Source organism: Halichoeres trimaculatus, unplaced genomic scaffold (assembly GCF_033239565.1).
Source record: "Halichoeres trimaculatus isolate MK-OKI-2021-1 unplaced genomic scaffold, fHalTri1.1 fHalTri1_scaffold_2, whole genome shotgun sequence".
Classification (NCBI taxonomy): Eukaryota; Metazoa; Chordata; class Actinopteri; order Labriformes; family Labridae; genus Halichoeres; species Halichoeres trimaculatus.
The window spans coordinates 20,597,941-20,619,055 of record NW_027437180.1 but is presented as its reverse complement, the minus strand read 5'-3'; the positions used below and the strand labels follow the sequence as shown (position 1 = coordinate 20,619,055).

Below are 21,115 nucleotides of genomic sequence, written 5' to 3'. Positions count from 1 at the left end.
GAATTGAAAGACCCCAAAATATCATATCACCTTGGAAACTTAGTCTTTAACCAGATGAGAACTTTCCAGAACACAAAGATGTCAGAGACCTGCCATGAAGAACAAATCCAACACTTTCATTGATCATATTTATTATATGACATCAGCAGATTAAAATACATGTTTAATATGTACAGATATGTCACAGGGATGTTAGATAAAGTGCCAAATAACTTTTTTTTTTTTTTACAAAAATCAAACAAAAAAGAAAATTATGGAATTAGTGGAAGACCATCACACCCGTTAAACCCTGGTCCCACAGTTCATTGCTTCATGAACAAGTCGCCTCCTTTTCATAAGGGCGGCTGAATTGTTCAGTGCTGGTCGTGGGACAGTTTGGCACGATTCACCCAGGAATCAAACTCACGCTCTGGAAGAGGTGTGAAAACAGTAAAATGGGATGAATACTGGGTGTTATTTTATTGTTTTTCTGCACATGGACCGACATCAACACTAGAACAGGGTCCACAACTTGCTCTGGATTGCAAAATGTTCCCACCTCAATCAGATATTATTTAGAAGTGTTTTTCATTCCCAGAAATCCAGCATTTTTGCTTCAAGGTTAGTATTTGAGGAGGTTAAAGTGTTCTCAGACCAGAACGCCAAAGTGTTTTTTTTTATTAAATATAAGACAACAAACTACACTTTTCCAGACTTTTTGCATTTTTTTCTGACAGAGGAAGTTTCCTCTAACAGTTGTTGGTCGATGTTTTGTTTCTCATAAACAAGACGGTGACACGGAGGTGATGGGTAGCACTTATTTGCATGTTTCAGGATTTTTTTTCTTTAATTTTCAGAACTATAAAAAGGTTGATAAAACATGTTCCCCCTCCTTTTTTTCCCCACTAGTTTATTCCCGTACGGCAGTGATGGATGTACAGATACTTGGTGATGAAGACTCTTGTCTTTTTGTCACTACCTGCTGATTAGGACACGGAAACACTCCAGCAAAGTGTCCAGTGCTTATTGTCTGTCTTATGTTTCTCTACAGAGAGTGGAGTTTGTTTGAGACGTTTGTAGTCTAGCAATAAGTGCATTTCTGGCTCGTTTATAGTCCGTCATGACAGTCGACAAACTCTCAAAGCTTTTGTCATTTTTCCTCCCTGACCCTGATTACCCCTATTTTTATTTCAGACTAACTTTCCTCTTCCTCTTCAGCTTCCTCTTCTTCAGCAACCTCCTCAGCAGCTTCATCCTCAGCAGCTTCTTCCTCATCAGGCAGCTCCTCCTCTTTCTCCTCTGTCTCACTTCCCACCTCTGTCTCTGCTGCCTCCTCTTCCTCTCCCTCCTCATTTTCTCCCTCTTTGTTTTTGCCTTCTAGTTCCTCTTCATCTTCTACCTTTTCTTCACTTTCTTCCTCCTTTGCCTCCTCATCTTCTGCACCTTCCCCATCACCCTCTTCCCGCTCTTGTCCTCCATCCTGATTTTGCTCCTCCTCTGTTTGATCTTCTTTTGTCTCCTCATCCTCAACTGTATCATTTTCCTCCTCTCCTTTCTCTGCGTTCTCCTCTTCTTCTTCTTCTCCTTCTATGTTTTCCTTGTGCTCTTCCTCTTCCTCTCCCTCTTTTTCTCCACTCTCCTCCTCATCCCCCACTCCATTCTGTTCACTGTTGTGATTCTCCTCATCTTCTTTCTGGGTTTCTACGTGGTTCTGCTCCTCCTCTTCTTGCTCCTCTTTGTCATCGCTCGTTTCATCTTCAGCACCGTCTTCGGTGATGGCTTTCCTGATGCTCCTCCTGCTGCTGCTCTTCAGATGGATGTGGTTGTGGTTGTTGTGTTCGAGGTCCTCCAAGGTGAGCTCAAACTGGAAGCGGTCATGCTGCAGGTGTCTGTCTGGGGGAGGTGAGGGGGACTGGGGCATGGTGTTCAGATACCACTCCCTGTTCTCCTCCAGTGTGTCCAGCAGCTCCTGGGCATCTGGGTGGACCAGGTCAGCCCACGTCTCCCACAGTGGATGGACGATATAGTCAATAAAGCCCACCTAGAGGAGAAAAGAATGATCACATTTAGGAGTCTTTTGTTAAACACCACACACTCCATAAAACATAAACACAGTCTCTGATGTAGGAATAAATAATAGAATATAAAGACTAGAAACAAACTAGAGGCTTGAATATTTGTGCTCAAGTATTCAAGACAGGTTTCAAAGTGTTTTCAACTGAAATGGACAACTGAGGAACTGATTTTTTGTTTTCCTTGGGGGATGCGACTAAGGGAATCCATCCAAAAGAGTTTGATGGGAAGACTGATAACACTTTCATGTCTGATCATTTAAAGATCTAGCATTATAGTTGAACACAAAGACCAGAAACGAAGAAACAGAAAGGACGAGTCTCAAGGAAAAATATCCAATATCATATATAGTCAAATCTCCAGAATATTAGTAGTCTGGAAATAATCCTCAGTCTTCTTCCCTCAGCTTGCCCTGGTTTAAAAAAAAAGAAAAGAAAAAACACGACTTTTTTTCATGTCAAGTTCTCTGTGTGTCTACAACAGGTCAACACCTTAAGACATCTGAGGATATGAAACTGTTTCCTTATAGTGTTTAAAATCCTAAAAAAAGACTATATCATGAAAGAACAGGGAATAAATTTGGGTCCCCGATAAAGCCAAACAGTCTAGTTTATATGACCCTGTTTCATCCACTGTCCTGTCCTCTCCAAATAAAGTCATAAAAGGCCAAAAAAATAACTTAAAAACACAAAAAGGGAATTAATTGTATAACTATTTAAAAAAAATAAAGACACTGAAACTTTTTCATAGTTAATCCCAGTTTGTGTCCTCCTGACCCGTAATAACGGCGCTTAGCTTTGTCATCACAAGTCCTTTAATGTCCATCTTGAAAAAAACTTCAGCCCAGCCGTCATTGTTCCAAGCAAGTTATAGTAATGTTGATGACCTTGTAAATTACGTTCACATGTAAACTCATTTTCATTTTGCAAAATATTAGCATTCAGCTAGACGGAGGAGACCGGAAAAAAAACTTCAACAGACCCCAGTATCCTTCATTTTCAGTGAGCATGTACGAGTGGTGACCTCAATATTGTGTTCAGTTTGTCCTGAAATACAGAGAGCCACTGCCATGACCTCTGGCATCTTTGGTCTTCAGTCAAAAACTTCATTCTGAATCTTCTGAGCCCTTAAATTTGCAAAAGGTGTCGTATTTCATTTTGAAGATGTTTGACTGCTGCTCCATCCTGCCAGCTCCCTGTGACGTCTCTTCATTACTATATGTAACTCCACTGCTCTATACTGCTCCACACTTAAACACACGTGGTGTTTGTGAGTGATGCAAACAGTAGCCTCAAAAACTGAAATGATCCCAAAAGAGCAGTTTTCTCTGCCAGAATCTTTTATAAAACAAATCTGCATCCTGTGATCAGACAGAGCTCCTCTAATGTTGGCCTGGATACATATTACTCCCAGTGAAACCCTGAAAGTGGATGAAAGTGAGAGCCTGGGAGTTACCTGACTCTTCTCCACAGAGGCAGTGTGTTTGTCACACATGGCACTGATCTCCATCCCTCGCTCTCGCTCTTTATCTCCCTGTCTGAAGAACTCCTCCATGATCCTCTCTGTCCACTGTCGGTACAGCAGCAGAGGCTTGGTGGGGTTGCTCAGGTCTGCACAGTGCACCATGTTCCTCAGCACCTTCACATGAATCACACAGTAAACTTAACAATCTATTGTTCCTGAGATCAGTCGACATATCCAGATTTCAGGCCAGTGACTGCAGTCTGCATTGAGAGGAGCTTTTACCTGTATCCGTTCTGTGTAGTGATCCAGGAGTAGCACACCTGAGCTGGTCACCTTCTTGGTCTCCACCATGGTCTTCAGGTCAGCCAGAAGGGTCATGTGTTTGGACATGTCTGTGGCCAACACCTGCAGAAACATACAGGATATAAAGATTTAGAAAATGAATACAAGCATCCAGCACTATATCGACTGAATAAAGCATTGATCGTTAAGTGGAGGAACAGAACAAGCTTAAGGGTTAATTTATTATTAAAATCAGGTGAAATCTTAACAAGTGTTTGTGTCTTATTTTTTGCAGAAATTGTCTTGGACTTAATTTGAGCCACATTCACTGACAAGTTTAGAAAACTGTCTTATTTCAAGACGATAAAGGACAAAAATGACAAATGAATTGCTTGAAAAGAGTAAAAAAAAACATTCTTTAGTCAAAAAAATTATTCTGGTTTCAAAACACTTGACTCACATTAAGTCTAAGGGAAACTTTTTTTTTGCTAAAAAGGGGACAAACACTTGCTTAAATTTCCATTTCGTAGTACTGTTGTACCGAGAACATCCTACGATCTACTTTGGATGAGAAACAACATGTGGCTAGACCTTCTTAAAGCTGCTGTGAGGAGGATCTAATTAATTGGACTGCATCGCCACCTTTTGGCCTGGTGTCTCAAGCACATTATCATGAAGATGTGACTTTTAACAATACATGTGTTTGTTTTATAATTAAATGGAAATCAGACTTAAACAGATTTTCTTTGTTTAAGACAACTTCTTACCGGATACAATGCACTAAGGTAAGGTATCAGTATTATCAGTACAGCTAGATAATGCTAATAATAATAATAATAACAACAACACCAATAATAATAATAATAATAATAATAATAATAATAATAATAATAATAATAATAATAATAATAATAATAATAATAATAATAATAATAATAATAATTATTATTATTATTATTATTATTAGTAGTAGTAGTAGTAGTAGTAGTAGTAGTAGTAGTAGTAGTAGAATTTTTAAGATACTCAAAGACACTTTACAAAACAGATACGAGTACATAACACAGATAAGAAAAATGGAGAAAGAGAGATTTTATTGTTAGGGTTTAAGTCTTGAAAGCTTTCTTGAAAAGGATGGTTTTAAGTTGGGTTTCAAAGGACAGGGGTGAGTCTGAGTTTCGGATGTTAAGTACACTTAGTGCAGCTAGCAGCCTGGTACTCAGAGACATATCTGTGATGTGTAATGTTAGTGAATCCTGATTATGACCTGCCAATCATCTACCAAGCAGAGCTAACGTAACCTTTCTCTTTATTTTATTGATAGACTCTCAAGTTTAAACAGACCACTACAGAGTAACTGCTGCATGTGGGTTGGAGTGAACATGATCAGAAACAGTTTAGCCCTTTTAGCCTTTAGCCTGTGCTCTACCACTCTCCTGTTTATTTTTCTTCTGCTCTTCTGTCCTTTTTCTGTCTGACAGTGAGGCTCCAGTGTCCCACATCACTATAAAATTAATACAAGAAATAATTTTCAGCAGAGAAAAACACAGATAACTCTTCTCACTACTAAACTTAATTGGCCAGCATAGTGTTGTCATAGAGACCTAGACGTGCCGTAAATCAACCCGTGCTCAACCCAATCAGGGAGCTAAGAAGTTGCATTTAGAAAAAAAAAAATGGCACTGATAATCTCATTTTAGAGTGTGGATTACGATCAGGCATATATTTAATAAGGAGACCTTTTCAGGATCACTTAGAAACTACTTGCAGCCCCTTTAATCTCTTGAAGAATTTTTTGTTACTTAAGAAATTGGTTAAACAGACCTCATTGAACCATATTGTTATAATTTTAGAACATGGAAGAGAGAAAACATGAGATTTGGCTCTTACTGTTGAAAAGTTTGAAATTAAATAAATGCACCAAACAATCAGCCCACATCAAGGTGTGATGCTAAACCAACTCTTGTTAAAAAAGGATACAACACTGTAAAGCTTTGGCAAGAGGTGGTTGGCGACTTGTCTGTTCTGGCCCACAGCTTAAAGAAAACATTTAAAAAAAAACAAGCCAAAAAAAAGGATAACTTCAAAAGATCTACCAGATCCATTTGTATATTATTATTATCAATTATCCAAATCTAAATTCTAATTCCAATAAAATCTGCTTATAGATTGCAAAAGTTACCTAACTGACCTTCATCTAAGAACAGCAGCTATTTTCTAAGGAATCTTCGACAAAATATGCAGTAATAAGGAAACAGAAAACACACAAAAAGTCAAGACAATTAACAAATATTAGGGCATTTTTATGTTTTTTTGTGACCTCACCATATCGATGACGAGCTTGCGGAGGCTCTGGCGCTGCCTCTTGGTGAGGTTCTGGAAGATGTCACAGTTCTCCTGGTGCAGAAGCTTGAAGCCCACAGCGAGGTGATGGTTCTCCAGAACTGACTCATCATTGTACATGAGGGCCAGCTCTGAGTCTGAATGCACAGGAAGGATACAGAAAAGGTATTAAATACCTGGAAATATTTCAATTTGTGTGTTTATTTCTGTCTTCTTGCACTCACTTGTGTTGATAAGAAACTGGTTGGACACTCCAGGGTGGTCTACGTCGTGAATAGCTGCAGCAAACAGAGCAGCGAGGATCTCAAGATCTGTGAAGACGGCCTGAAAAAGGTATGAAAGGCAGAAGGAAAGACATAAATATATGGAGGTAATATGTAAATATTAAACTATAAATAGTTTAGACTACGGTAAGTTAAAATATCTGTTCAGAGACAGTTTACTGTTCTGGATTCTACAAAACAAATGACACCAAATATTTTTTTCAAGACTTAACTGGCATGGTCACCTGATCCATTTGATATTAAACCTGAAAGTGTGTGTCTGTGGCAGTGAAAGAGAGTTTGGTTAACATACATCGAGAGCAGGAGTAGAGAGGAGGACGTGTGTCGACTGGGTGACATCTGCAGCATGGAGGCTGTTGTGGTACGCTACGTTTCCATGGTAATGGTCCTCGAGGGTCATCACATAAGTGACAAAGGTGTCGACTGGGATCCGAAATGTCTTCAACAGCTCTCGCTCCTGAGAGAGACGAGAGGAAACAGAATTCACACACAGGTCCTGGTGACTCCAGGTATTAACAAGCGTCCAGGGAGATCTGATCTCAGGTGGATGACTCTGAGTCTGAACCCATCTGCTGCCATCTCAGTACGGTTCAGCCTCAGAGAGATACAGACAGCTATAGAGGCTTCTGGTGTCCTCAGTGATGGAGAACAACTGGGGAAGCAACTTCCAATCGCAGACGTGCGTTTAGAGCAGTAGAGTAGCTGTCAGAGTTGAAGGTCCCATATTATGCAAAAATCACTTTATGAAGTCTTTCAGTGAAATTTGTGGGTCTTTAGCTTTCCTCCCAGCCCATAAAATGTGATATTTAATGAACAAACCTGTACTTAGTAGTGCTTGTAAATGTAAAATTCTGACCCAAAATGAGCTGTTTGGATTTTGGGGATTTGTTGACGTCAGCGATTCCCTTTTTTAACCAATCAGGGGCAAGCCTGACCTGATTGGTCAACCGGAGCAGATATCCCCACACCCCCGCCCACTCCCTTCCCCCGCTGCTGGAGAGAAATCTCTCCAACAGCAGGGAGGAGAATGCAAAAGTTGAAGAGCCATCACTGCTTTGTTTTTGGCTGTAAACAGCCACATAGTTCCTTGCACAAGCTTCCCATCTTGAAAGAAGACAAGACTGAGTGGCTAGAGTTCATTTATCAAGGAAATGTGCCAGCTACACTCAGTAAAACTGTGCATGTATGTGCCAGTCACTTCACAGCCGACTGCTTTTCCAACTTTGGACAGTACAACAGAGGGCTAGGGAATAGACTGGTCCTGAATCCAGGCACATTACCAACTATCCGCCAACAAACCTCGGACCCTGGAAATGTGAGTATTTTAAATGCTGTGTGCTGTGGAGCAGATGTAAGAGCTTTTCCTCAGTGTCCCCCCTGACTCTGTGTTAGCTTCAGGATGCTAACTGTAGCTGCAGTTAGCCTGTTGTTTTAGCCTGTAATGTTACGGTAAATGAGCTTCGCTGTTTTCTAAACATTGTGCACTCGGAGCTTGTAACGCCGCTCTCATTGACGCGGAGCAGGGCGGTAGCAGGGGTGGCTTATTTACATATGAAGGCTACGCCCACTAAATCAGACCGTTCTTAACCAGAGGGGCTATGAGAGCCTGGAAACAATGCTGCTGTGCTTGATTTATTGGCTTTTTGGACCAAAACATGTTACTACCATTTCATGATCCATATTAAACTGCAGAAAAGGAGCAGAATATGGGACCTTTAACGCGTTGATAACAAGAGTAGGGTAGAGTAATGTTGTTACTTGTTGTTTGTTGGGCTTGAGTTTTCCATGCAATGCCTCTGGTTAAGTTTTTGAGCATGCAGCACTTTTGAGGTTAGTCTGGGGAATTTTCTGAACAGTGTTTGTTATTGTTTAACAATTACCATACAATACACGAAGCAAGCCAAGTACATTTGTTCACTCCCATGCAGCTATGAGTGATAAAAACTTGCAAAGTAACCATTACAGTTACATTTACAGCAGATTAAAGTGAAGAAATTAATATATGGCTAGAAAAAATCTTAGTCAAATTTTCTTTTCAATCCTTTTTGGCCAGCACTTTTTCAGTACATGATGTATCAAACACACAACAGTGGCCATGTAATCTACATGGTCAGGTGCACGTCCCTAACCATTCAATATCACATTCACACCTGAGTTTTCACACGCTTTCCTCCCAGTGTACATATTAGAGGGAGGTGTAAACAGTGCCACGCAAACAAACTCTGATGGCGAAATTTAACGTAAACAAGCCGCCATACACTTGGCATCAAAACAATCCCACAGACAACATACACTCCCACCCGATCGCACTCTCGATGTTTACCTGGAAGATGGCATACATGATGCAGCTGAGAGGTCTGTTGTTGGAGAATTCGGCTACTCTGAATATGTTAAAACTCCACTTATCAAGATCCTCCAATTCCTGTTCAGACACACACAAAGAATAACATAACGTGATGTATTATGAAAACTTTTTAACGCAACACAAAATATAAATCCAACATGCTGCCAATTTTTGAACCTCACTTGCAGAGATAAGGATGTTACATTTAACAAACTGTATACTCTCTACCTGAAGTTACTTAATTGAGTCAAATGCATTTTAGAATAAACATCCATCTACTGGTACATTAGTTTATAAATTGATCAGTGATCAGTAATTGGCTGACAACAACACAATTAAATGAGTATTTTGTCAATAGGAAGTATAAATCGAGACATTTACAGGATTTTTTTGTTTTCTGTAGAAAATGCCTGAATTGTTCAGAGTATGGTGAGAACAAAACCATTTGAAATTAAGGACCAATGAGGCAGGATTTGAGTGAAATTACACAAAAAAATCCAAACACACTGAGTCCTAAGAGATGATATTAGGTTTGTTGTGTGCACAAGATTAAACAGATATTATCAGAGTTAACAGAGCTCAGTCAAAATCTGAAGAGATATTGATTTGTGTTACTTGTTTTGAGAGACTCAAGGAAAAACAAACAACAAGACCTTGGCTAGCTCATCCTCATGGTCTGTGTTGACCCCAAAGCGAGGCATGGAAGTGCTGGAAAGGCTGGAGCTGTGAGACAGCTTTCTCACTCCGCTGATGTGACTCATAGGCTTGTCTTTCAGGGTCGGGGACGGGATCTCCACTTCGTTCTGCTTGTCTACAGAGTGATGGACAAACACAAATAGGTATAGAAAGATTAGTCTTTGTTTGATGAAGGTTTCATGGATGTGTTGCAGACAGAACTCAGGATTCTGGTTCTTCTCACCCATGAAGGTGCTGGAGATATATTCAGACACCTGGTTACCAGAACGACTCATCTCTGACAGGTGGGACAGCTCCCGGTTCAGCATCCTCTTAAACTGTAGCAAAAAGAGAACAAAAACAAAAAAAACATTAGACACATTTCTATCTCTTCAGCATGTGGGACACTTGTTTGTCTGCACGTTAAAATAATAAAAAATTAATGCTCTTTTTATATCCTTGTGTGGGAGTTTCAGGTTGCAGTTTTAAAAAATCATGGTCCTATTTAAAAGCAGAAATTCAGTGGATCACAGATACTGGGTATGTAAGCTGAGACAAAAATAAACACGGTCTCCATGGACTGGCCACCATCACAATTAAATAACTTCACCATAAGATGAGAAACAGATCTGCTCAGCTGTGCCTCACCAGCTGCAGATTGTTCTGAGGATTGTAAATTATAGAATCTAACCATATTTTTCATTAAAGTTACATTTTGGACAAAAAATATAAACCAGGACTTCTGCAATAAGTCCATGTCTGCTAATAGTTAGAGCTGACAGATATGTAACATCTCTTAGGTTCAAGGCAGTAAGGTGACAATTGTGAGAATTGTGAGGGGTCAGAAAGTGTTTCATGTCCAGTTATCTCTTTGGTGGAAGAAACATTAACACAGATATCTCAGTGATATTTCTTTACCTTATTGGAGGCCATCTCACTGACAGACCGATGAGTCTGAATTGTCTCCAGTTGGTCCAAACACCAGTCCAGCTCCTCGAGTGTGTCCAGGGCAAGCTGCTGGTACTGCTGGTCTGAAAGTGACGCCCTGGGACTGATGCACACCCCACCAAGAGGAGACCTCCTGGGGACACAGTTTTACACAAGTTTATAGATTGATCTAAGGTGAAGAACAACCTCTTTACTGTGTGTGTGTTTTCAGAAATAGACATGTATGATCTGATTTTCATTTCCTCATAGTCTTTAATATTACAGCCTCTGACTGTTGTTCATTTGGGATGAGCAGAGTGTGTCTCTGTACTGTGTCATCAAACTGTTGGCTGGGTTGAATACACTGCATGTCTGTCCCTCAGAAGAACGCAACAAATACACCAAACCAAAGGTATTCATTAGCAGAATAAGCTGTTTGGCATTGCCAACGAGGAGATTAGGCAAAATTTTCACACACTCATTTCGGCAGCTCATCCCACTACGGCACATTCTTTACAAATGGCACCAATAAAAAGGAAAAAAGATTATTACCAAGAAGCAGTGTTGAAATAAAGAAATAATGTATCAAATGTTAACAGCCTTATTTTTTGACATGCTTAAAACATGTAATGAAAATTAGTTACTATTTACTTGACTGTTGGTGTGGAGACGTTGGCAAGAATGGTGAAGTTGCTCCGTACCGATCGCAGACTGGCCAGAACCTGAATAATCATCGTGTCATGAAATAAGTGCAGAATAGTCTCAGAGAAATTAAAATGCACTGAAGAGAGACTTCAGTAAAGGATGAAGTTTATTAACTGAGACTCACTTGAGCAAAAGGTGTGACAATGAAGTCCTCGCCTGTGTGCCTTAGAGAGTTAAAGAGAGATGACAGACAGATTTATAACACTATAAATAGAGACACTCCTCTTTGTGCACTTTTTCTGAGAGTTTTACCCTTCGCTGGCCAGGGAGGAGTTACGTGAGACCGTCTTTGGTGACATGTCATAGTCCGAGTCAGACCGGTAGAGGAAGGATTCTCTCCTCTGGCCCTGGGGGAAGGAGGTGTGCAAGGTGAGGCCCGGACTCTGAGAACCCAGCGGAGTGTGACCTGGTGACACGCCATTTTCTGTTTCATAACTGGAGAAAGAAAGAGGAAGAAGTGTCGTATGGTCAAAGAGAACTAAAACAATACTACCAGTAAAGTTGTATGCAAGGTAGAGGGAAAAGAAAAGGTTTGAGTGTGTGTAAACCTGTCAGAGTCTGCCTGTGTGATGGAGATGCGTGGTGGGATGCGAAGGGGAAGAGTTGTTGGACGGGATACGTTGTTCAGGATTTCTGGTGAACGAGTTCGGTCCCGAGGGCGTAGCCAGCAGGGCACCTGTAAAATAAAGAGTAAAAAAGAAGATGGGGACACCATGCATAACCTGAAAGTGATGAAACCAACATGAAGACCAAAACAGGGGTGTGTGTGAATAGACAGATTATTACGAAGCAACTTCTTAATAGTATGTTTTCAAGTTTCTTTAAAAAAAAATAAATCTTTCAATAAAGTATTTTTTCTACACTTCAAGGCTGATTATACCTGAGGATTGTGGAATCCATTACAATAACATAAGTTCAAAAATTTTGATCACTGCATTGTTACAAGGGAGCATGACTGTGACACTGTTATGCAACTCTAGCAGAGACTTAGTTTAAAAGCCTGCCATGCATTATCTTAAAATTATGAAATAACTTTCACTTCCATGGATAAGATAAATCAGGTAAGTCTTCACGGTACGCCAACATTATATAACAGAGATCATGAGGGAGGATAAAGGCATCAAGAAAGGACAAAATTCAGGGATTGTCATACTTCTGAGACAAAAGCAAAAATTCTGACTTTTCTGAGAATTGCAATGTTAAAGTAAAAAACAAACTCTTTCCTTAGAACTCTTAAGTTACAGTCAAAATCTGACTTCATCGTCTAGATTTCTGAGTTTAATCCCAGAAGACATAATTTATTAAACAATGTAAAATAAAAATTGTCTTGGTCAAATATATATTTTATTTTTACTGGTGTGATCTTTAAATAATACTAGGTGCCCTTTATCCACATATGCAGGAAACAGTACAAAAACTACTATTAATGGGTAAATAAAAATGTAGCTTATGTTTTGGGAATTAACGGGGGACTACAGCCTAATTAAGCTCAGATCCAAAATGCTGTTAAATGCGCCCATGCTTGCTTTAAATACCTGGAGACTTGATGACAGTCTTCTGCTCCTCCCTCTGCGTAGCTCAGCCCCCAAGGTGGCCCCAGACGTGTAAGATCGGCTGTAGCGGGATGACTCCGCCTTCTCCCCAGCACCTGTTATATCTGTCTCATTACCCTGACAGGCAGCAAGGAGAGATGGTTAAACACATTTTTTCACCATCAATACAATTAGATAACTGTATCAAATTAAATATTCAAAAACACAGGAAAATGTGCTTCACATGGTCATGTCATCTCAGCATGGTTACTGAGCCATGTTGTCTTTGGACAAGGAACAAAATATCTAAATACACTACAATCAAAAAATGTGTTTTTGTGTGTGTGTGTGTTTGTGTCCAGCTATATGTGTGTATACGTGGGTTTGTATCTGTATGTGTGTGTGTGTGTGTGTGTGTGTGTGTGTGTGTGAGTGTGTGTGTGTGTGTGTGTGTGTGTGTGTGTGTGTGTGTGTGTGTGTGTCTGGGATAAGGCCTCTACAGACTGAGCTCTTAGAGGCTGATCTGCACTGCAGTACCGTAGCAACAAAACACTAGGGGAATGGTAGCAGTTGCTAGGCAACAGTGCCTTGTTGCTTCCATGCTGCGTTCGATGTCGTCCAAACCCAGATGTGGAGAGATGCTCATATCCCCATGCGCACATACACACTTACAGTATGCACAAAAACATAGACAGAGATACTGAGAGCCACTCAGTGTCATAAATAAAAGAATAGCATGCCGTATGATGTCAGCTCTGTAACAAAAGAGCTCGTTCACATAGAGGACATATCGAGCTGGGGTACATTTACGTGGAGGACTGTGAGTGAATGCCTTCACACTAAGCATGTGTTAGGCCTGTACTATATGAGACAGGATGTAATGTGTGATTACACTGACACTGCACTAATTATGGGACGTTTTACAGAAATATTTAGCAGTGCATTGTTGTTATGACTCACTGTCTCTGAGTCCTTTCTGCTAAGCTTTGTATTTTACTCAGTATCTGTCTGTGCAACATGTCCCTCCTTAACCTGAATTTGTCAATAACACATTATTTTTCCATAACATCTATTTCTCTGAGGGTACCCGATGACTAGTTTTATCAGCCTTCATTAAACTGGATGAAAAGTGAAGACATCGTTTTAATCCAACAGGTTAGATATGTACGTACCGAGTGAACAGTAATGCTGCTTTATTTATGTATCATTTCTTTTTCAGTTGAGATAGAATCATATATTTACTTATATTTCTATTGTTAAAAAACTGCAATGGACTGTGCAGCTGAAGTGAGTGGTGGGCTAGAGGAGACAGACTGACCACTCTGACTCCTGAGTGTGTCCTCAGACCTTGACAACAAGAACAAAGGGAGCCTTGGATGTGTCAAAGTCACGAGGTGTCTATGTCCTGGAAGGATTCAGAAAATAGAGCTGAATCTGTCAGCTCTGCCTCAAATCTTCTATCCCAGAAATAAAAAAAACACTCATTTGTTTTTTTGTATACAACCCTGGTTGTTGATATTCCCCCTCTCACCTCTTCTCCAGTCACAGACAGCACACTGCGGCTCTTCTTCATCCTGATTGGCTCGTTCTGGGCCCCAGGGCGGAGCGTTCCGGAACCCAGGCAGCAGAGCAGGTGGAGAGCCAGGACCGGAGAGGTCAAAGGTCACTGTAAGGCCAAACCGGGGTCAGACCGGGTCACAACCGGCCCCCATTGGTGCTGACTCAGGAAGTCGACGGCCACACTCGTGCTCTGCTCAGACCTTGGTCCTCAGGTGGCTGAAAGCAGGCGTCCAAACCTGACGCTAAAGTGCTAACAATGCATTTGAGTGCCCCACAGAGGCTCCAGCTACTGTCTGAGGAGGATTTCCGCTGTTTTGAACAGATGTATTTTGGAAGAAAGGAGATAAAAATGAAAGTTTCACTCCATTTTATCATAAGCTAAGTGTTCCCAGGAGATAATGAGTCTGCCTTCATGTTGTCTTGTTTTGGCCAGACCAGCCAAAGGGATATCCAAGTTGGTTCATGATGTCACAGATGAAAAAAACCTTTCACCAAGGTTCCCAAAGTACTTATCCAACTTGGATGATCGTTTGCCTAACATTTCCAAAACGGACAACTTTACGCTCTGGTAATCCAGCTCCAGTTAAAGGACTGATTTGCACCACGCCTCTTCTGTCTCGCATCAGTTTTCCATTGTCTGAATGATCAGGTGGATCCAAATGCTGCAGAGAGGGGTTCCCATGTCAGACCCGAGATGTGATACACCAGGACAAATCCTTGAATCTGACTGGTGTTGTATTCCTGTTAAAAACAAACAAACAAACAAACAAATGAGAGTGATGAGAAGGATTTCTGAGTCATCTTCTTTTTGAACTCTTTATCGTTTTTTCATTTAATGAATTCATTTTGAGCCAAATAGAAGTGCTTTATCGTATGTATACACAATTCCACCTGCTAGTTAATTTTGCTTTGCAGTTTTTCAGGAATGAAGTAGTTGCTTTATTAAGTTTAAAAAATGATGTACAAATTGAAAGAATCTGAATTTGTTGACTCACATTCTGACAAATGGTTGATTGACTCTCCAGAAGGCAACCCTTATAAAATATTTTGCCATTGCAGAAGCTGTACCTACATTGTTGCTAATTCTGAGCAGATACTGCAACACCAAAGCTGTCTGATGTTATATAATTACTGTGAGCAGTCCGAGATGACCTAATTCTATTGGACAGGACAGATTCAGGATATCAGAGTGTTTCTGATTGAGCTGGTAAACAGACAGAGTGGAGTTGAGACGACTTTTAGCAGGGGTCATGAACAAGAACACACCCACTCATTGAAGACACTCTCACCCCACTCTGCATTCATGGCCAGCAAAAGAAAAGCTGTGTGGAGAAATCAACAAATGTGACACAGTGACATATATACACGGGCAATTAGGAATTTCAGCACATATGGCTGCCACAAGTATCACCTCCTCTACAGATAAAGGAGCTTATAAAACCAAGCAGCAATGCATCAATAGGCTGTTCAACTACCAGCCTCCTCTTCTGTTACAAAACACCCAAATATATATATTTATATCTGAGGAAAAGACAGCGAGTCCATGCATACATGAGGACAGCCCTGCCAGCATGCCTGTTTGCACACACACACACACACACACACACACACACACTGAATGAGATATGTGTCAGTCAGACTCAGATACACGCACAGTCAGGCTGCAGCACGTAGGAATAAAAACACACTCACCTTGGTCGCCTGAAGATCAGTGGAAAGATGGGCTGGGCCTTGTCTTCTTGCTTTCAGCCGTCTCCTTCTCTCTGCAGACGAGCTGTGTGTCACCACGACGAGAGAAAAAAACACTTGCCGTCTTCATGAATATCCGCGGCTTCACCAGCATCCCTCCCTCCCTCCCTCTCTGTCTCTCCTCTCCTCCCTCTCTCCTGCCACAGTGGTCTCCCCCAGTCACCCCCCACCACCTCCACCAAAACAGCCTCCGTGGAGAAGCCCATCTCCCCTCCCCTTTCCCCCTCCCTGCTCTACACAGACGCACTCTGTGTCCATTAATCCCATACAACAGCCTCCGCTCCTCCTCTCTCTCTTTTTTTTTTTTTTTTTAAATTCATGTTGCCTCTTATTAGCAGCCACACGCCAATTCTGTGCTCTGATAGTCAGGCGTGATTCGCTCCATTACTCACACCCACACACAGGGAACACCTCGGTCATTATAGATAAGACAGCACACAACAGGGATCCGCGCTTTCCGTTACACTGCTTTTTTCACCCCATGTCCTCAAACAGTCATTCAAGGACATGCGGCACTTTTATCCATTAGGGTATAAGAATCATGCTTCTCCTCTTCTCTAAAAATACAACAGATCAGAGAAAAGTGTCAGGGAGATAAACCTGGGCGGCAAAGAGAAAGAATCTTTTTGATTTATCTTAACTTGATAAATCTACTGGTATAAAGACAAAGAAGACAGTGGTTTGGTTAAAGGTCAGAAATTCACTTAAAGTTTGCAGTTCTCCACTTTGAATGCATGAAAAACTTAAATATCCTCCTGTGAGGGTTTTCTGACCAGTTACCAAAGAAAATGATATTGACATGGGGGAGACCAGGTGTGGTTGTAACATAAGTAGAGTTGTAACACCACCAATTCCACCAATCAGGGATAAGATATGAGTCATATGACCATTTCAATATTTACCCACTTCCACCCTGATCACACATGGTGATTGTCAGGGCTGGAAAGTCTAAAAAATGATTTTGAGGTAAGAAAGTAATATTTTATTTACTACTTGTACTATTCCAGATAAAAACATTTGACTTATCTCAGAATTAATTGTAGTTTCTCAGGCTAAATGTAATGCATTTTTCTCATGCTAATTTCAATCCACTATGTTAATATGGCTAGCTACACACTAGCTGACAGGGTTGGGGTGGGTTGTAAGATCTCTAAAAAGTGTCAAAACCATCCCTTGATGTACAAGTAATAAAATTTTCTTGATTTTAATAATGTCACATAATGCCTAGGCAGTAGAAAAGAAAGACTGACAGAGGTGTGCCTGCAGATGTTTTAAAAAAAGCATCTGATGAAGTCACAAAGAAGGGCAAGTCATTCAGATCGGTCTCAAAGGCAGATCTTTAAGGTACAGGAGGAAATGTTGCTCCTAAGAAATTTGAGGGGCTTGATTCCTGTTCTTGCTTTTTTTGTCTAACTGTTACAACTTACCCCAGCACGTGTAACAACCTACCCTGGTAGTGGGGATGGTTGTAACAAAGGACCAATATGTATATGACATCACCAGGTGAGGTCTGTGATATTCTTGCAGAGTTTTCAATTGGTGCCATTTGTAGTAAACACATGTAGGTACCTTGCATAAAAGTTTGAGAACTCTGACTCAAAAATCCAGTAAGTTGGAGGTGCAGAAGCAAATAGTGTTACAACCATACCGGGCCTCCCCTTCATCATTTAGACTCTCAATCACATGACTGTAAATTTAATATATGTAAAAAATCAGTTCACAGCCCACCTCATTAAACAGAGTTATTCTACATTATATACAAAGTGCAGCTTTGTCCACAGGGGAGCAGCAGTGAACACAAGCAGAAGTTTTTCTTACAGAAGCTTTTAGAAACATCATTTTTTGAATGCTCTGAAATGAACCTTCGAGGCTGCCAAGTGCTCTGCCTGATGTATCTACGAATGTGGTTTAATTACTTGAAAGCTTGGCTTGTCAGGATTTTTCTTGGTTGATGGAAGGTGTCAAAAGATGGAAATAAAAAGCTGTTGGTTGTCTTACGTTTCAATTACATAGTAGATCACTTTTATTGTAAGTTTTCAGAGCCCAAACTGATGCTTTTGTGTCACCTACAGCCCCAATCCCAAAGTTTCTCAAATGAAGTCAACCCAAAACAGCCAATACTTTCTCTTTAATGGCTGAAACAAATCAGTATTTGTTACTCTGGGACTTCAAAAATAAGATATTTTAGATATCTCTCTAATTCTTAGACAGCAGTTAATACTAAAGTTAGGGCTAAACTGAATGTTAAACCAGCGTAGCTCCAGAATTCCTTGCCACGGGATCTCAGATTAGCAAAGTCTGGGTCCTCTTTTGTATTAACATTGAATATTAACACTTTTAACATCCACTGAACTGGTATGCTATTTTTTATGTATTTCTTTTTTATTTAATGTGATAATTGTGATGTCTATTAATTAACTGCTTGTTTTTTGACTCTTGGGACTTAACCTCTGTGAGGAGCTTTTAACTCTTTGATTTTTTGTTTTCACTGAATACATTGTTTTACTGTTTTAACATAAAGAGCAGAGAATGGCAAATGTTTTCTCTGAGACCTAAAATCCCCAAATGAAAAAAAATCTCTAAAAAAAAAGAAAAGAAATGGAAAGCTCATCTATATCTGTAGTTAAGTCCTGAGTTTTCAGATTTTAAAAGAACTTGACACCAACAATGTGAACACTAGTTTTGATGTAGTTGAAGGCACTTTCCCTGATCGCTCATCATTGCTTTTAAATTAAAATAAAAGAAAGAAATCAAAACATAGTTTGTGCATGATGTCACAGTTTTGGACCAAATGTAATCCAACATTTTGGTTTTCCTTAAAAAAAAAGAAAAAAAAGTTGAACCATTTCACTGAACCCAGTGACTGTATCTACATGAATAGATAACTTAAAGCGAGGCTTTGTTCACTTAACTAACTTTACTAGAAGATTATCGTTATTAATTTTCAGGCTGAGTTTTGGGGCAGGGAACACAAAATGTCAGCAAAACAGTCTTAAATGATCACAGCATACCTTAAAATGAAACCTTTTCTGACTTATGCCTGTTCACTGATTTTAGGAAACAAGTAAAACACACCCACAAATACATCTGCACAGCTCTGCATGAAGCTGTGAGGCCTCCCTGTTACTCCCCTTGGCTTTTATAGGCATTATCTAGATTTGATTTATGCTCCGGGCGTGCGCTGATTGTTTTCTATTTACAAAAGTGACTGCACAAAGAAGCTTTGCCTCAAAAATCCTGCACAGACCACTAAATCAAACCCACCAATTAATTATAAGGGAGAGAGGGAGAGGGAGGGAGGGCAACCCAGCAATTAATTAACGTGTGAGAGAAGTTGAGAGAGGAGTATGGCAGAAAACCAGTCAGGGCTCACAGCAGCTCCTGGAAAAGGTAATAACAAAATTACCACTGACAAATGAAGACTGATTTATTGTCAATGCTCTACAGTCACAACCAACAGTCAAATAATGGCTTTAATAATACCTATGTATATTTACATCACACTTACATGTGTTATGTTGAGTGAACTGTTTTAGTTAAGCAGCAAAAGAACTGAAGTAAAACTTCTATCTTAGTGCAGCTTGATTTCAGTAGGGTTCTTCTGTTATTGATTTTATACTGAGCAGAGAAATGTTGATATCAAATTAATTATTTCAGTTATTTTTTTACAGAGACTATCTGCTTTATTTGTTTATATTAAACATGCGCCAAAGTAAGTGTATTAGTGACAAGGGAAACTGGTCAGTTTTGGGGGTCAGCAAATTCTGATCAACTTAGGCCAAACATTTGTGTCAAAAAACCCATTTGGTTTTTTTTTTGTGAAGCAGCTTTTTGGGTCTGTCCAGCATTTGTATGAGTTGAAATCAGGGATGGGTAACATTCACATTTGAAACAATACAGTCCTGATGCCCGGTACCTGGTAATCAGTACTCAATGGTATCAATTTTCAGTACTTTTTGTGTTTATGAGGTAAAAAAACATCAATTTTTTTAATAATAAAATATAATTTTTTTTCAATTGAACATATTCATTCTGTAATATATAACCTTGAAATGCTGTGTTCATGTACAGCATGGAAAATCGCCCACTCTTCCAGTCCCTCACAGTCACAACAATGCATTTAGGTACCTTAACATGGTACCTTTTGATTTTATATGAATCAAAACCCAGTACTTTTGACAAAATTTGGTCATACCCATCCCTAGATTTTCATCTACAAACAAACTCAAAAAGCCGATTAATTTACTGTGGACACAAGAGGACTTTGGGGGACGGAAAAGAACCCACTTCCACAAACAGAAACTATATTTCTTGGCATCACATTTTGCACATTTAGCTTCTTAACTTCTTCTGTTTTCTTTGTGTCACTGGATGGACATTTCTTACACACAAAATAAGTTATTGAACATAAACAAAAACTCTATCCATAGTGTATTGATCTGTAGTTACTTGAATCACTAGGATATTAGAGTTTTTCTGATTGAGGCCTGGCTTGTGGACTGGTTAAATCTTTGGCATTGAAAACCTTCAGAAGTCACAGATTTCCTTTGCAAGTCTGCTGAAGCTGTGAAGTCTGAACATTTGGCTGATAGCCTGTGAGTTTTGACACACCTTGTCATGACAACTGCAAAATCTACTTTAAAGAAGCAGGCTGACAAATCTTCACTGGGCACACTTTTCAAATGGGTCTAATGTATGGACTGCCTGCCCCAAGACAGACTCAAGAGGGCGCTGTTGGAACGTGAGACAATAGGTGCAGGCATGTTTGACAGTTAATCACTTGTGTTTACATACTTCACTTTGCTTGAATAAAAACAGGATGCTTTGACTTCTTGGTACCTGTTAATAATGTTGTAGAAGCCATCCACCATACCTTGTTTACGGTTGCTACATCACCCCTACATCAAAGCAGTAAAAGATAGATTTGCATAAAATTAGCAGAATTAAAGGACAGTGACGGGGTGAAGTATCTGAAGTTAAAAACAAACACCTCTTCAAGGAGACCATGATGCATGTGGTTGACCAGTCTAACTTTAAGTCAAGTCAACAACTTGAGTGCAACTCTGGAGACTATTAATCAATGACTTTAGTTTATTTTGGTTAATGAACGTTTAATTCTAAATAATCACTACATGAGTACAAATGAACAGAAAATCATCAGCAGAAACTTTTTGGAATTATCAACTACTGAAGATTTTTCA

The 21,115-nt window shown here is 39.9% G+C and overlaps 2 protein-coding genes across 2 annotated transcripts in view; one reads left to right on the top strand and one right to left on the bottom strand.

The window, feature by feature from the left end:
- Positions 1–21,115, top strand: part of LOC141800559 (bifunctional apoptosis regulator-like) — a 176,466-nt gene that overhangs the window by 87,162 nt on the left and 68,189 nt on the right. The gene's annotated exons all lie outside the window — the stretch shown is intronic.
- LOC141801614 (3',5'-cyclic-AMP phosphodiesterase 4C-like) lies at positions 148–16,015 on the bottom strand. The gene is made up of 17 exons (XM_074684727.1): positions 15,858–16,015; positions 14,137–14,906; positions 12,609–12,743; positions 11,622–11,749; positions 11,326–11,508; positions 11,198–11,237; positions 11,020–11,090; positions 10,360–10,522; positions 9,686–9,779; positions 9,420–9,577; positions 8,746–8,844; positions 6,715–6,879; positions 6,363–6,462; positions 6,121–6,275; positions 3,799–3,921; positions 3,508–3,690; positions 148–2,020 (listed from the first exon to the last, which is right to left on the bottom strand). The coding sequence occupies exons 2-17, from the start codon at positions 14,176–14,178 to the stop codon at positions 1,175–1,177; spliced, it is 2,685 nt and encodes an 894-aa protein (XP_074540828.1). The 5' UTR covers positions 14,179–14,906; positions 15,858–16,015; the 3' UTR covers positions 148–1,174.

What these genes read in the sequence shown, in the direction of transcription:
- LOC141801614 (XM_074684727.1), bottom strand. Translation starts at nt 14,178, where the DNA reads ATGAAGAAGAGCCGCAGTGTGCTGTCTGTGACTGGAGAAGAG. An exon ending in TTGTCACACCTTTTGCTCAA is followed by an intron (nt 11,091 to 11,197) that starts GTGAGTCTCAGT and finishes ATGATTATTCAG; the next exon opens with GTTCTGGCCAGTCTGCGATC. An exon ending in ACTACACAGAACGGATACAG is followed by an intron (nt 3,691 to 3,798) that starts GTAAAAGCTCCT and finishes ATTCATGTGAAG; the next exon opens with GTGCTGAGGAACATGGTGCA.